The following is a 15,467-nucleotide window of genomic DNA, read 5'->3' on the forward strand; positions in this document are numbered from 1 at the left end:
TGAGCTTGTCACCCTCTTGTGCTTTTGGACAAGGTCATCTCTTCTGCGTAGAATCCAGTGAGAATTAAAAGGCCTACCTCTCTCCAGCCCGTGAAACCAGTCATTGACTGCTTGAGCCAAGATCTCGAGAGGAGACTGCCCTTGAAATACTTTTTAGGAGGCTTGTGGATGTATCCCGGGCATCCATTTTGCAGCTGGATCTTCTAGTTCTGAGTCTCCAGGAGCCGTTTTGGTTACAAATAATGTATAGATATCAAAATTCGCCCCTGTTTGACTTCATCACTTAACTCAATATGAACAGAGGCCTTGTCTGGAGGACATCACCCTCCTCTCCAATCCCACCTTCTGCTAATACTCTTTTTTAGTGGCTGTCACACTTATGGATCTGGCTTGCTCCATGTGCCATGTAACCACAGAGGACAAAAAGAGATCCTGCCCCGCCAGTTGCTTCTATCTCCTTGCAGCAAGACTATATGTACTTGAAACACTGCAATGCTTTTGCTACCAGCCAAATGCTCTCAGCCTTGCAGTACCTTGGAAAGACTTGGATCTCCCAGGATGGGCCAGTCTGTCTGATGTGCAGGTGCATGAGGTGCCTTTGGTCACTGCTGCTGAGGTCTCTGTGCAGTGTGCTAGCGTGGGCCAAAAGTATCTGGTGGCTAAATAAAGCTCTCAATGACAGAGGTTCAGAAACAATTGGGCATGCTTAGATATGACTTTACAGTGCATAAATGCTATATTTTCATAGACCATGAAAGACTGAATTCTTATTCTGTTTCCTCAGAAAAAAAAAAAATGTGAAATTTTTATTTCCTTTAAATATTAGTGGTTTTTTGTTTGTTTGTTTTTGGTTTTGTTTTAACTTGACACGTGACTTTAGTGGTGTGAACACCACATGCATTGCTCTCATTTGCACCTCTGAATGCCTGGAGAGTATACACTGCAGTGGTTTTCCCACTGCTTGGAAGAGAATCAGCAGGTGATGGCTGGTGGAGCTGAGAAACCTTAAAAAGTGATTTACTCCTGTTCCCATGTCAGGAGTTTTCTGAAGAACTGAAAGGAGAAAGTATTAAATGCTGTTTTATGAATGTGTATACATGCAGATGTTCACAGGGCGGGTGGCACACCAAGCATTGTCAGGAAAGGGAACATACAATAGAGGAAATAATTTATGAGGCAGCATTTACAGGCAGGAAGTCAGTCCTACTCTGCTGACTGAAGGGCTGTTGCCAAGTTTTTCAGTGCAGAAAGAAGGCATTTCGGAGAGAAGCCAGGATGGGAATTAAAATAAGTCTTTATTCATTTTCTAAAAGGCTCCCAGAAGAGCAAAAACCACTAATGACCTCTTGCACTAGCAACTCTCGGACTCAAAACTGAAAGGGGGATGAAAGCTGCAGGGCTGCAGTGACCATGTAAAACAGGTCTTCCTGAGCAGCTCTGATGCCTCAATTGGAAGAGCAATCCCCTGTAACATCTGGTGAGAAATATGTGGTGCTTCTCTGCAAGAAGGAGAGACGATGGAGGTACCCACACATGAGGTGGGAGAACAATTCTGTGGCAGGATGTGAGTCTAGTGATGATTTGAAGTTGCTTTTATTTGCTATGTGTATACAGTTCATTATGAATGTCTTCCTGTATCACACCCAATTTCTTCAGGAGGAGAGCTCAGGGAATTGTCCTTGTAAAGAGGAGAGCCTTTCAGCTGAAGAAGGATGTGTTGGGTCAGGGCTGTTCAGAGGAGAGGATGCTTTTTTGGGCGGTCTATGCAATATCTAAACTGGCCTTGGTCTAGTATGCCAGGGTCCTATCAAGTGCTAATAGGTAACAACTCTGCCTTGCTGGAGATGCTGGTGCTGTAAAATCATTCCTGGATGGGGAGATCTCAAGTTGGTCAAGCACATTGCCAGGCAGTTAGTAACCTGGAAGCCCGGAGGGGATTTGGTGTCTGGAAGCTGGGCCAAGCTAGCCCTGGTCTGTGGAAAAGTGGATTCTTGAAGCTATACCCATAGAAGTGAATGGATGTGGTGGCTTGTTGCACCTGACAGCATTCCGGGGCAATGCACAGGCAGATCAGAGAACTGGTAATCTTATGATGGAGCAACCATGAATAAATGGCTTGGGACGCTCAATGAGGGAATACACCTACCCTTCTGTAAAGAAATAGTCTCTCTGGTCTCATGTTTCCAATTGCAAGGATATAGGAGACATTGAAGTCAGCTGGAAAAGAGATTTGGGTCTCTGAACTTCAACAGGTTTTGCTTTTAACCAAAGGAGGCTTTTTACATCTAGATACAACCCCTTCCTCTCCCTCCCCCCCCCCCCTTTTTTTTTCTCCTGTGGCTGTTTGAAAGACTGTATGGATTTGGTCTTTAAATATAGAAAAAAAAATCAAGAAAGTACTGCAGGCTTAGAAAAATCTGATGACTCCCTTCAGTGAAGTTTGTTGTTGTAGTTGTGTTGTGTTTTTTGTTGTTGTTTGTTTGTTTGTTTTAATTTAAAAGCAATGTGATATAGTACTAAATCAGGTTTTTTCAATTGTGACTTTGTTCTGGGATACACAATTAAGGTTCTGCTAGTTAGCAGTGTTCCAGAGTCTGCATGCAATTAAAGTGCATTTACTGTTGTATCAATAGAGGATTTATGAAACTGCAGAGTAAATTTAATGAGCACTTTCCTAGGCGCTTGACCTGTATGTATATTATTAGATTATGTGTTGCTCTGTGGAAACTCCAGTGCACAGGATTTCAGGTTTGTTTCTAAAATAAATCTCTCTTAATTGCTTTATGCTGCAGATATTATAGGTAGTGAGCAGTTTTGCTAATACAGGTCACCCTGAGAGTTTAATCAGCAGAAATTATTTCACTTTAATATTGCTACATGGGCTGTTTTGTAATGCTCTGAGGTGTGGTAGGCATTTTGAAAACAGAATGTTCCTATGGTTTTGAAAATATTCTGATGTTTTTTAAAAAATTCCTAAGAGTCCAGTACAATGGGGATGGGGGAAAAATGACAGAATTGAAGTTTTGAAATTTTTCAATTTGGGAACATTAAAATAATTTATGGATATGCAGACCCTTCTCCCGTGACAGTGCTGAAATGAACTAGAAAATCCATGCTATATGTACAGCATGCTGTACATGCTGTGTGCATGTACACCTCTGGTATTGAAATACTATTTAACAGCATGTAAGTTGAAACAGAACACTTTGAATCAGTGCATTCCAAACAAGTATTTTATTTTATTGAAATACTTCTCTGTTGAAAATGTGATTCCAATTTAAATCAAGTTTCAGAAGGAAATTTGTCCCATACACATCTTGTTGTGTAGATCCAGCTGGCATTGTCTTCCCTTTGTCCAACTCATGGCAGGCTGCTTGTGACAGCTGGTGAGGAACATCTCTTCAGCTTGGGGGGATACATGAGAGTGTTAGCTCAAGTAAGGCGCTCCTTAGATTTTTTATTTATTTTTTAACTGAGCTGCTTAAATGTTAAAAATCTCAGACATGCACAGAGACAAGGCTGTGATACACAGAGCTGTAGTGTGCTGCTTTCCTTCCTTTTATGCCTTGCAAAGAAGTAAACCCAAATCAAGCCATTAATGTTTGATGTTATGAATTTTGCCTATTATTCCAGTTGCTATCACCTCCTGAAATGGATTTAGCATCCTTTTGTTAAGGACTGCTGTCAGGCACACATGGAAACAAAAATAACTACTTAGGGTTCACCTCAAAGACTTTGTTTTTCAGATACAACTGTCAGGGGACAAGAGATGGCTGTTTCACAGTAGGAGCTCCTCAGTCAAAAAAGGAACATCTACAATCAAGCATGCACTATCAGGGGGAGCACTCAAGCCCCTGGCACTGTTTCAGCACAGAACCTCAGATGCTCCAACCACTGCCTGTGGCTGTAGGTGTGATTACTGAGGTGCTCATCTGCAATTCGTGCTGAAGGTTCACAGATCAGAGGCTCATCATCCTTCAGTCTCTGCTGCTTCCTGCTGCAAGGCTGTTAAAAGCGTGACCCCTGAGGTTTGATAAGCAGCAGGTGGTGGCATGACTAGTGCAGAACTGAGCAGCTCTTCAGTGACATGGAATCTTACCACTATTTTCAGCCTTTGTTTTAGAACAGATGCCTTGACAGTGAAGTCCAGGGGTCAGAGGCTTTATTTTAGAAACAGTAAAAGAACTTGGAATATTTTACTAAATGAGATGGAATGTCCCAGTGAACGAGTAGATAAAAGAGGGTGAAAGTCTTTGAACCTCAGCACCTCTGAGCAGGGAAGTGCCTGTCATCTGAAGGATTTTGAATTGAAGAGGGAAAGGTCTTCAGTTCCTGTCTGCAGGGTTTTGTCATGTTGTATTTTTTACAAACTGTCCCACCAGACCTTCTTGTATTTAATGCGGGCTCCCAGATGCAATGCCTTATATTGCAGGACTGGACACACATGAATTCTACCCTTATACACATGAATTCTACCCTTAATTCTGCCCTATCTGCCTTCAGAAGTCTTGGTAATGCTTCTGTTTAGCTGGTAACTTGTGATTGTTTCTTCTGAAGGAAAAGTTCAGCATATTTTCATAAGCATAAACACTGCAATCAGGGATTAGACGATTGTTTTTGCTGACCAAAGATCTTCCCCTGAAGCAGAGTAATTATTACTTCTCCTTCCCACCATGTGTTTGCTCTGTTTGGAGTGTGAACTTTTCAGGACAAGGGTTGTCTTTTGCTCAGGGTTTGTGATAAAGTGAGGCTTTGCTGGTGTTTATGCTGTGCTATAAAGCAAATAATCTAGGATGCTGGAAAAATCTTTTGTAAATGGGCTCTCATCTTTCAGGTGTGAAAGGAAAGGATGAAAACAGATCATTGCCAGAGGACTTCTCGTTTCACAGCACAGTAAACTTGGAAAAAAAAAAAAAAAAAAAAAGAGCTGAAAGCACTTACACTGGATGACCTAGAACAGGTGTTTCTTGCACTTCCCTTTCTGAGCTTGGCTCTCACTCAAACAACTTCACATAGACATCAAAGAGGCTAGCATTACAGAATAGTGCATTGAGTAAGTTTTCATTTCCTTTTAGAAAGTAGACGAGATTTTTATACTAAAAACAAAACAAAAAAATTCCTATATGTGTGTTAAAATAAATGATAGACATCAGTTTCCATTGCAGTGATGGGAGAGTTCCCAAGAGTGTCTGGAAGAAATTGAGAATATTTCCTTTACAACAAAAGCTACCTGAGTCTCTCGTGTGAAAAGGCAGAGTCATCCTTTGTCTTCCCCTCGTCTATTAAATAAAGGATGTTAAACCTGTTTCGCCTTTCTCTCTGGGGAGAAAAATCTCAGATTTTGGATGCTCATTTAAAACTATAAACAAGATTTTGTTCTTTTCCTGCTAACACCTCTGTGTGCTTTCAGCATGTTACTGCTCTTCCCACCGAGAAAATGTAAAAAGATTGTACTTTCTAATGTACAGGGCACTGGACTGGGATATAGGAGATGTGTACATCCTCCATGTCTCTGGAATGACAGCAACCATGTTGCTTTGCTTTGTAAAGCACCTAATGTTTCGCAGCAATAAGTGTCATTTGAGTTATTTTGTGAATCACTCTGAAGGGAAGCTTGGCTCTGTGGCTGTCTGATGGTGTGCCGCTGTGCCCAGGTAGCAGAGCAGATGTTCCTGCACTCCTACACGGAAGCAGTAAAGTTGTCAGCTTTCCAGCCTGCCTGGGAGGTGACATTAGGAGGTGTGGTGGCCTTAGGTCCTCTGCTGCAGTTAATGGTTGGGAAGGCTCTAACATGGTCTGCTGCACCGTATGGGACTGACAGACTTGCTGTAGTCCTGGAAGCAACTAGCAGAGTAGGGAGCATCCACTCTGTTTGCTGGAGTAGTGAGTACAGAGCCAGAACGAACAGGCTTCCTACTTTCCAGTGAAGTCGGTAGGAGACAGGACTAAATAATTTTACTGAACCCAGCCATGAAGGCCTATTGAAGCCAAGAACTTGTTGCAGTTATTTAGCAGAAGTCCATTCTACTTAGGCATACCATGAAGTCAGCACATTTAAACACGTGCTTAAAGTTAAATCCATTTACTGCTGTGGTAACAAGCTTGCATGCTAATCACCTCCCTCTCAGAATAAATCAATGATGTGTTAATTTGTCAGCCATAGTACATAAGCACATTTAGTAGATGTACCTATCATTGCTCGTGAATGTCAGTATTTAAAGCTTTCAAGGGTCCTTGCTCTTTGGTGTTGTTAATCCAGGTTACCTTTCTGAAATATCTGTCACATAATGCAAATGCCAGTGCAGTAAAGTGAGAAACTAAGAAATAAAATCTTAAACAAAAATAATTAAGATTTTAACATACACACACAATAAATAAATAAATAAATCTCTATTTGGTGCATAGTAGCATGCTCTTTTATTTTATTTTATTTTTTTGAAAAGCCAACGAACATGTCAGTTTTCATTAGAATTATGTCAGTTTTCATTAGAAGCACCATGAGTGTCTAAGAAGGAAGAGGGGCTTAGAATCACAGATTTTGTCTTAGCTTTGCCTCTCTGCATGACAGCATTCCTGCTTCCTGCAGCAAAATTTTAGAAGCTTGGTCTTAGGCAGCAATCTCTGTAGGCAACAGCAAGAAATGTGTCCTCTGGAAGATGAGTCATTTCCTCTGTGGCATGAGTAACCCTGGAGTGGTCATCCCTGTTTGCTGACTCTTAAAGAAGTGTGCATGCACCTAGTTTATACTGATCTCTTTCTCATAAATAGGATCTTCCCAGGAATTGCTTCTGTGTTCTAGGAATGTCTAGCTTTGGAGGACAGCACACATCTGAATGTTTGTGGCTACACTTAATGAAATAGCCTATGCCATTTATTGGATCAGACCTTGCCAACCCTCCCCTCTTCCCAATTGGAGTACCTACAGTCCAAGACATGGGCCAGGTTTCTCTCTCATGACAAAAGATTTCCCCCAGTCTCACATCCTACCACATTTCAACAATAACTTCAGAGTGCAAGAATATATATATATATGTGCATGCACACATCCATGAATGAGAAAATGCCTCTAATGTTTCTTGGTTCACATTTCTCGATATCTTTATATTTTACAATATCATCCAGAGAGTTTTCCATTGTTCTTCAACTGCCAGCAATACTTGCAGTATTTTCTTGGCCTTGTTGGACTCTTTGGCAGGGTAAAGAAGGCTTCAAGGCACAGCTGCCTTGCTTTCTCAACCAGTTTATTTATTTCAAAGTCTACATGGCAGAGTTTTCACATGTGAAATGCGTAGCACATCAAAATGTCATTTAAAGAGGCTGCTCTTTTTCTTGTATACTGTTTCTTGATACAGAATCAGAGAATCACAGAATCACAGATTTAAAGGGGTTGGCCGGGACCACGAAAGATCATCAGGTCCAACCCTCCTGCCAAAGCAGGTTCCTTAGAGCAGGCTGCCCAGGTAGGCATCCAGACAGGCCTTAAATATCTCCAGAGAAGGAGACTCCACAACCTCCCTGGGCAGCCTGTTCCAGTGCTCCGTCACCCTCACTGTGAAGAAATTATTTTGCATGTTGGTGCAGAACTTCCTGTGCTCCATCTTGTGACCATTACTCCTTGTCCTGTCCCCGCAAACCACTGAAGAGGTTGGCCAAATCCCTCTGTCTCCCACACCTCAGGTATTTATACACATTGAGGAGATCCCCTCTCAGTCTTCTTTTCTCCAGGCTGATCAGCCCCAGGTCTCTCGGCCTTTCCTCATAAGGAAAATGCTCATAAGGAAGATACAATAGGTAGGCATTTCAGAACAATGGCTCCAAGTTTTATCTTGGTCTTCAACAGCTGTCAAGAAGCACGTTGCTAATGTATTACATTTAGCTTACATTTGGCAGAAGCTGTAACAGGTACCTTAGCTATATGGCTTTTCTCAGTTTTTCATGTGTAATGGAATTTTAGGCTATTGATCCACAGTGGGCACAAACACCAGTTTTATCCCAGTGTGAGCAGACAAGGTAAATCTCAATGGAAATGTAGTACTAATTTCAGATAACGCTGTGTGTTTATGGGCTAGCCACACTCCATCTCTGTAGATATTTCACAGGAATTTCTGTAATTTAGTATTAAAGTTCTTGTTTGTCTTTAAAATGAAAGTTGTTTCCTTGACCTGAATTCACAACCTTTACTTGATAAGTGTGTCAAGCACAACGCATTGAATTATTCCATAGTTCAGTGTTTCCAAGAACTTTTGTATTGTTCTTCTGAGCGTTAATTAAAAAAAAAAAAAAAAAAAAAAAAAGAATTAAAACAGACATCTCAAAAGTCTTCACCAGCCCTTTTTAACAACCGGTTTTAAGACACGGAGAAAGGCTTAAAAATGTCAGTGGAACTTTTGCAGACTATGCTAGCAGGAATAGTTTCCTTCTTGTTTATTATTCAGCTTGGATAAATGGCACTTTCCATCTCAGCAAAGTTCTAGCTGTATGAAACTGTAGATACCACATATAATGATAGCTAAATTATAGCAGAAACTGACAATATAAAAATAAAACAAAAGCAGAGTTCAGGTCACTTTGATGATTTTAGTGAGCTTTATTATGTACATATGTGTTGTCCTAGTCTGACTTGCTGGGGTTTCCTCAAAGTTCACAGCAGTGGCAGCGCAGTTAGAGCAAATGAAGATAGGATTTATAGTTCGTGATTAAGGTTCTCAGTTAGTTGCTTTAGTAGCCGTGGCTGAGCCCAGAAAATCAGTTCATATCTGTCTGGAATATTTTGATCTTTGTTCAAAAACAAGAAAAGGAATTAAAACCAACTCCATTTTTTGGAGGGAGAGTCTGGTTTTGATATTGGAAAATGGCTCATTCCTGCAGACTTGCCAGGCAATACTGGCATTAGTGACAGGCATTACCTGAGTGAGAAATGTAAGATTTGGCAAATAAAACCCTTCCAAGTTCTCTGGACTGTTTCACTGCTGAGAGACACAGAACACCAGTTGGCCACATCAGCTGCCTGCAGAGATCCAGATGTAATGTAAATGGTTCTTTGCAGAATGTCTCAAAAAAAAAAAAAAAAAAAGAAAAAAAAAAAGAAAAAAAAAAGAAAAAAAAAAAAAAGAAGAAAACAAATTCCATTAAAAGCCAGTTAAAAGGCTACCTTCACTTGCCTTGTATTTTTCAAATTGCTTTTAGGGTATTTAAAATGACAAAATTAGTTTCAATGTCGGGGCACAGTGGGCAGGAAACAATTAGACATCAAAAGCCTTCCTTCTTTCCTGATTTCATGGCAACAGACAGTCAAGATCACATTTTCTAAAGTGCTTAATATCAGCAGGTTCCACTTCACAGAAGATGGATGTTGCTTTATGCTGTCTGTCTAAAGGAACAACACCAAGTATACAGCTCTGTTTTCTCAAATGAGCTTTTATTTTGTATCAGGGTCCAGTTTCCATTTTCAGAGGTGCCTTGGGTGGATTCTTTTCTTGTGTGGACTACATCTATTTTATTTCCAAGTGTCAAAGATCAGGTTGTGTTGATCCAAGTTCTCCAGAAATTTCTTCTGCACCAGAAAAGGTTTGGAAAATGCTCTTTGATTGTTTTTCCATTATTCTTACCAGTTTGGTATGATGGGAGATCATCTGGCCATTGAATTACAGTGACTTAAGCAGGCACCCAATTTTCCTATCCTACAGGTCAGTCTGCTCTTGAATGTGTACTCAGTATGGCTTGGTGATCTTGACATTTGGGTGGAGTTTTTTTAATGTCTGTCTCTTACATCAAGAACATCTCACACAGGATTAAGTCAGGACTGCCTGTTTGCTTATCTCAGAATAGGATGATATTGGGGAGACGTGATATAGGAAAGCTGGCATGCCTCAGAAAACCAAGAACATCTGTTTTGGGTTAAATCTAAGCAACAGGAAATAATGAACTTTTGGTTTTGATTGCTTTATTGAGGTGGCTTGTGCAGCATTTTTGATTGTTAATTGATATCAGAGAATACAGAGAATTGTAAATACCTTTTTTAAATGGGGGAAGTATCCCTTAGAAAAGAAAGGATCTTCCAGGGGTAATGGCTTCTGCTGTGGAAAAACCCTGAATATTGTTGTGACAGTATATGTGTCCAAATCTTCTCGAAATCAGAACACCACTGCTGACCATCCACCAGCCAGATGTAGCCCCATTCACTACAGCCCTTTGGGCTCTGCCCTTCACTACCGTTTAGTATGGACCTGTTCAGCTCACATGTGGACAATTTCACCAGAAGGTTGCCATGAGGAATGGTACTGAAGGCTTTACTAAAATCCAGAAAGATACATCCAGCACCTTCTGTCATCCACCAAGCAGGTGATCTTATCATAGGAGGAGATCAATTACTAAAGCAGGACTTTCCCTTGGGGAACCAGCGTTGACTGTGTCTGATAACAGCTTTGTTCTTTAACTGACTCTCAATATCCCAGGAAAATCTTTTCCATAGCTTTTCGTGGGAGTGAGGTTAGACTAACAGGCCTGTAGTTCCCTGGGTCTTCTCTCATGCTCTTTTTGTAGGTGGGCATAATGTTGGCCAGCTTCCAGTCAGCAGGGACCTCCCCAGACTCCCACAACCTTCCTTAAATTGCTGAGAGAGGTCCAGCTATAACATCTGCTGACTCCTTCAGCGCTCTGGGGTGAATCCCATCAGACCACCTGAACTTATAAATGTTCAGCTGATACAGCTGGTTCCTTACAAGTTTAGTGGCTGCAAATGGAAAATCACTGCTCCTCCAGTCATGGTCCTCCAACTCAGAGGACTGGGCAGCCCAAGCTCTGTCATTAATATATAAAAACTGAGGCAAAAAACACCTCTGCCTGTTCCTCATCCTTACTTGTTAGGTCACCATCTTCATTACCAATCCAATGTTTTTCTTTGACCTCCTCTTGCAGTTGACATACTTTAAAAAGCCTTTTTTTTTGTTGTCTGACACCACACTGGCCAATGTCAACTCAAGTTGAGCTTTTTTGTTTTGTTTTGTTTCGTTTTTGTTTTCTCACTATAAATGTGAACTGCAGCTTTCCAAATCATTTTCTATTTGGAGTAAATTTGAATTCTGACATTACTTTCAAGTTTGTGCAAGAAGGGAAAATAGTCATAAAGAAAAGAGAATATTTGAAATTGCAAGAAAACATTGTGTTGTGAGCTCCGACGCTTTAATTTTTATTTTTTTTTTCATTTTCACAATGCTCTGAGGTATATGGAAATAAATTTTGATCTAAAGTGAATTGTGTTTTACATAGTTGTGACGTTGGCACGAAGGCAAAAGCTACAAATCCAGGAAGTGAACTAGATGTCTCTTCCCCAGTAAGTGAGGGTGGAGAAGGTGCTACATTTAGTGTATGAGGAAGGAAAACTATGTGTGCTTTTTTTTTTTTTTCTGAAAAAAAGAAGGCAATGGCCCTTGGGACGTGTACATGCCTGCAGCAGGATGCATAGGACAGTTTGCTGCGGAGAGTGGAGTTTTGTGCTAGTGGTGCTCACACATTCTCTGATTCTCTTCCAGTCAGATGGGACCATCCTGGCTATAGCTTTGTTGATCCTCTTCCTCCTGCTGGCGCTGGTTCTTCTGTGGTGGTTCTGGCCTCTTTGCTGCACAGTGGTAAGTCCTCTTTACCCTGCTCTGCCTTCAGCATTGCTGATAGCACCATACTGATAGAACTCACTACAAGAAGGACATCGAGGCCCTGGAGCATGTCCAGAGAAGGTCTACGAAGTTGCTGAAGGGCCTGGAACACAAGTTTTACGAGGAGCGGCTGAGGGAACTGGGGTTGTTTAGTCTGGAGAAGAGGAGGCTCAGGGCAGACCTTGTTGCTCTCTGCAACTACCTGAAAGGAAGTTGTGGGGATCTGGGGGTTAGCCTCTTCTCGCAGATAACTAACAATAGGACAAGAGGGAATGGCCTCAAGTTGTACCAGGAGAGGTTTAGTTCAAAAATGAAGAGACATTTCTTCTCAGAGAGAGCAGTCAGGCACTGGAATGTGTTGCCCAGGGAGGTGATGGAGTCACCGTCCATGGGGGTGTTCAAGGAAAGGTCGAACTTGCTGCTCCTGGAATTATTAAGGTTGGAAAAGACCTTCAAGGTCATCTGGTCCAACCATCACCCTACTACCAATGTCACTCACTAAACCATAACCCTAAGCACCAGGTCCAACCTTTTCTTGAATACCCCCAGGGACAGTAATGCCACCACTTCCCTGGGCAACATGTTCCAATGCCTCAGGGACATGGTTTAGTGTGTGACATTGGTGATAGGGGGATGGTTAGACCAGATGATCATGCAGGTCTTTTCCAATCTTAATGATTCTATGTCATTTTTGTATGAATAGCTGCAAGAGAGCAATGTCTAGGATGGGGAAGCCAGTTTGCTGACAGTCTACAATGAGTCCTAGACTCTGGAGGTGGAAGAGCCTTTCCTCTCCTTGTGATCACTGCCACACTTTATCAAGTGTTGTGTTGCTGTTACTTTCATGCAGTGTTTTCCCTCATTTTTCTTTAGTTTTGCTTAAAGTAAACTGCTGGGCAGAAACTGTGGGCATGAGGAGAGAACAGAAGAGAAGGAAGAGGTTGAGGGAAGCAAGGGGAAAGCAGGGACTTGAGATAAGCTTTTTTCTCACACATGATCCTACTGTTTGACTGCAAGGACCTGTCATACCTCCATACATCTATACATCTCTGTTGGTCATGCCTTTGGGCTGCCTTTTCCAATGGAGATCAAGGCAAAGAATGACTATTGTGGAACATAAAATTCAGTGAATCCCTGTGCTTGCTTTGGCTCTTGTTTATGAAGCAAATATAGAACAAGAATTAGGGATGTACAAATGTCACCAGAATTGGAGACTGGTTTTGGTGTCAGGCTGCATATAATGTTTCAGTAGCATCTTTTAAAACTATCCAGACTGGCTCAAGCTTCCGGGTCACTACCATTATTCCTGATTTTGAATCACTTACCCGGTTTTGTAAATTTACACCATGTTATACTGAATCCACAATCTGGTATTGTGAGCTGTGGAGCCACAGACACTGCAGGATTGGAGGAATCTTTGTGTGAGATATATTTCTCTGTCCAGAACACGGATGGAAATCTTGCAGGAAAAATCTTAGTCTTTTTCTCTTTCTGGATGGATGAGCAAGGGGTAAATGCTTCTTTTCACAGTAGTTAGCACCTCTTTCCTGATTTGCAAACCAGATGAGAAAAAAAATATTTATTTAAACTTTTCAGAACACTAAAATATCCGTTCTAAAAATGGACAAAGGATTAACAGTGCAGTAGGTTGCTGAGAGTTATTTGTCTAAACTAGATGGCATGTTCCCAGAGAAGTCAGGACAACTTCTTAGTTGGTACATCTGTGTGGAAGTCAATGGAGATGCAGCCTGCGCAGGTGTTTGCACTGGGATTTGGTGGAGAAATAAGGTGATAGAGATGAGAGGCTGTAAGTGATGCTACCATTTAAAGGTTTTTTCACAGGAGAGCAGTGAAGCTGATAGCAAGAAGGCATGAATAAAAGCAGAGTGATGTGGAGTAGAGGGAGTACAGAACTAAGCATTAAGAGGGTAATGCAGGACTGCTACAAGGGAACAGTATGAAGATAACGGTCATTTAACATTTAAGTGTTGCTTTAAGTGTAAGAAATACAGTCCAGATAGGCAAGGCAAGTGCAACAGAGGTGAGGGAGTCTTTTATTCACGTGAAACTTCATAAGCTTTTCCAGATATTTTCCAGATTTAAATTCAGTACTTAAAAAAGTTGTAGATAAAAGTGTTTCCTCACCCTTTTTCCTCTTTTGCCTCCCACATTCCCTCTTAGCAAGGTCTCCAAGTGGGGACTGTCTTAGTGATACTTTCCAAATGTAAGTCAAACACATCCCTTTGCTTGCTGGAAACAGTTTAATTCAAGAGCCTGTAAGTGATCTTTTCGTCTCTTCAGGATGGCAGTCCAGTGTGCTTGGCAGTAGACCAGCAGCTAGGATACCTGACTGTGAATTGCTTACTCATAGAATCTGTAATATTAAAGACAAATCCACAGAGGATTGCCCAGCCAACTTGGTTTAGGGTGGGGAGAAAGAGAGAAGAGCAACACTGTTTATTTACTAGTTTGGTAATGGCACATCAAGGAATGCAGCATTGTCAGAAGCATGGAGTGAATTAAGGCCAGAAGAACTGGCTTGCACAACAGACAAGAGACAGGCAAGCGATACCCTCTAATAATCAAACCACAGACCCAGAGATACCACTGTGGATTCAAGCCCAGGGACATCTCAAAGATAATTAGGAAGGGGGGGACGGGACGGCACAGGACACAAAAACCTTTTTCCTTAAAAAGAATAAATTTTAGTGACAAGCACATTTCTAAACCCTGAAATTTCTCTTGGCATGCTTTTTAATTAAATAGGAATCATTATTGTCCAGCAGTTCTTCAGGAAAATTACCACGCCAGCTTCATCCCTGGAGTAAATGAACTGAAATCAACATACTTACTCTGGAGATTTATCTGGAACCCAGTAGATTCTTGGCAGGCACCCATAAAGAAATGCTGTTTCCAAATGTATCCGAGTTTATTGGTCTCAGAAGTATTCTGGGATGAAGTCTGGAACTTACCACTCAGTTTACAGTATATGCAATTGTTGCTTAGTGGGTCAGAACAATACTTAGACCTTTGCTGTGCCTGATACCCAGAATAAGCAAAATTTCTTGACATCAATGGAGAGATGTGAAAGCATGAAGGCCAGGTGCTAACCTTTGAAGAGGTTTTAAGGAAATTTATTCAACTACAGGAAACAAAGAAATATATTCTGCTAAGCTTAAATCTCCAGCACTGTACACAACAGAAGATGGCAAATGCAAAGATACTGATGACACTTTTCCTGAGAAGAGTGCATCTGCAAAACAGCAGATGACAGATCCTGGTCTTGTTGATGTTTTGGGGCATTGGATTTTCAGTAGCTGTTGTCTTCCCCTTCCTCCCTTTTTCTTAACACTCTGGAGAATTCAGAGTGCTCATAGCAGAAATGCCTGTGCAATCGGCTACTTTGGTGCCCATGGGTGAAATTCAGTTCCAGATAGGAGGCCAACACAAGGCTTAGTTTTAATATAGATGTAAACCAAATAGCTATTAACATTTGTAAGACAAATAGATCGCAAGCCTCCAAAATAGTCTTAAGGAGGCTTTTGCAGCCACATTATTAGATCAGTTTGGAAATCGAGTTGGTTAAATGTTTTGGATGTGTAGTGAAGACATAATTAATACAATAGTTGGAAGGCCTGTCCATGCTGGGACAGCTTCCCTCTGCCAATATGCAGCACCACACAGCTCAGGCACCTCCCATGGATGCTGGAATCAGCAGGATGGGTGAGTGGTATTGGCTGTGCTTTGCACCTGAGCAGGATCTGCAGGACAAAGGACTCCCTAGCACAGCTGAATTGGGGCTGCAGTCAGCCTGTC

At 41.4% G+C, this 15,467-nt stretch overlaps 1 protein-coding gene across 4 annotated transcripts in view; it reads left to right on the plus strand.

Moving 5' to 3' along the window:
* Positions 1-15,467, plus strand: part of ANTXR1 (ANTXR cell adhesion molecule 1) — a 120,798-nt gene that overhangs the window by 55,265 nt on the left and 50,066 nt on the right. Inside the window, exons 13-14 of one of the 4 annotated variants that reach the window (XM_068662049.1) lie at positions 3,747-3,910; positions 4,835-8,303. The exons of 1 other annotated variant lie outside the window; for it this stretch is intronic. In XM_068662049.1, the coding sequence (XP_068518150.1) occupies positions 3,747-3,910; positions 4,835-4,853 (183 nt within the window). In that variant the 3' untranslated portion in view covers positions 4,854-8,303. Of the gene's footprint in view, positions 1-3,746; positions 3,911-4,834; positions 8,304-11,531; positions 11,628-15,467 lie in introns of those variants that run through there. 2 more of the 4 variants (XM_068662051.1, XM_068662047.1) reach the window with 2 other exon arrangements.

The sequence above is a fragment of the Anas acuta genome, chromosome 27 (genome assembly GCF_963932015.1).
Source record: "Anas acuta chromosome 27, bAnaAcu1.1, whole genome shotgun sequence".
Classification (NCBI taxonomy): domain Eukaryota; kingdom Metazoa; phylum Chordata; class Aves; order Anseriformes; family Anatidae; genus Anas; species Anas acuta.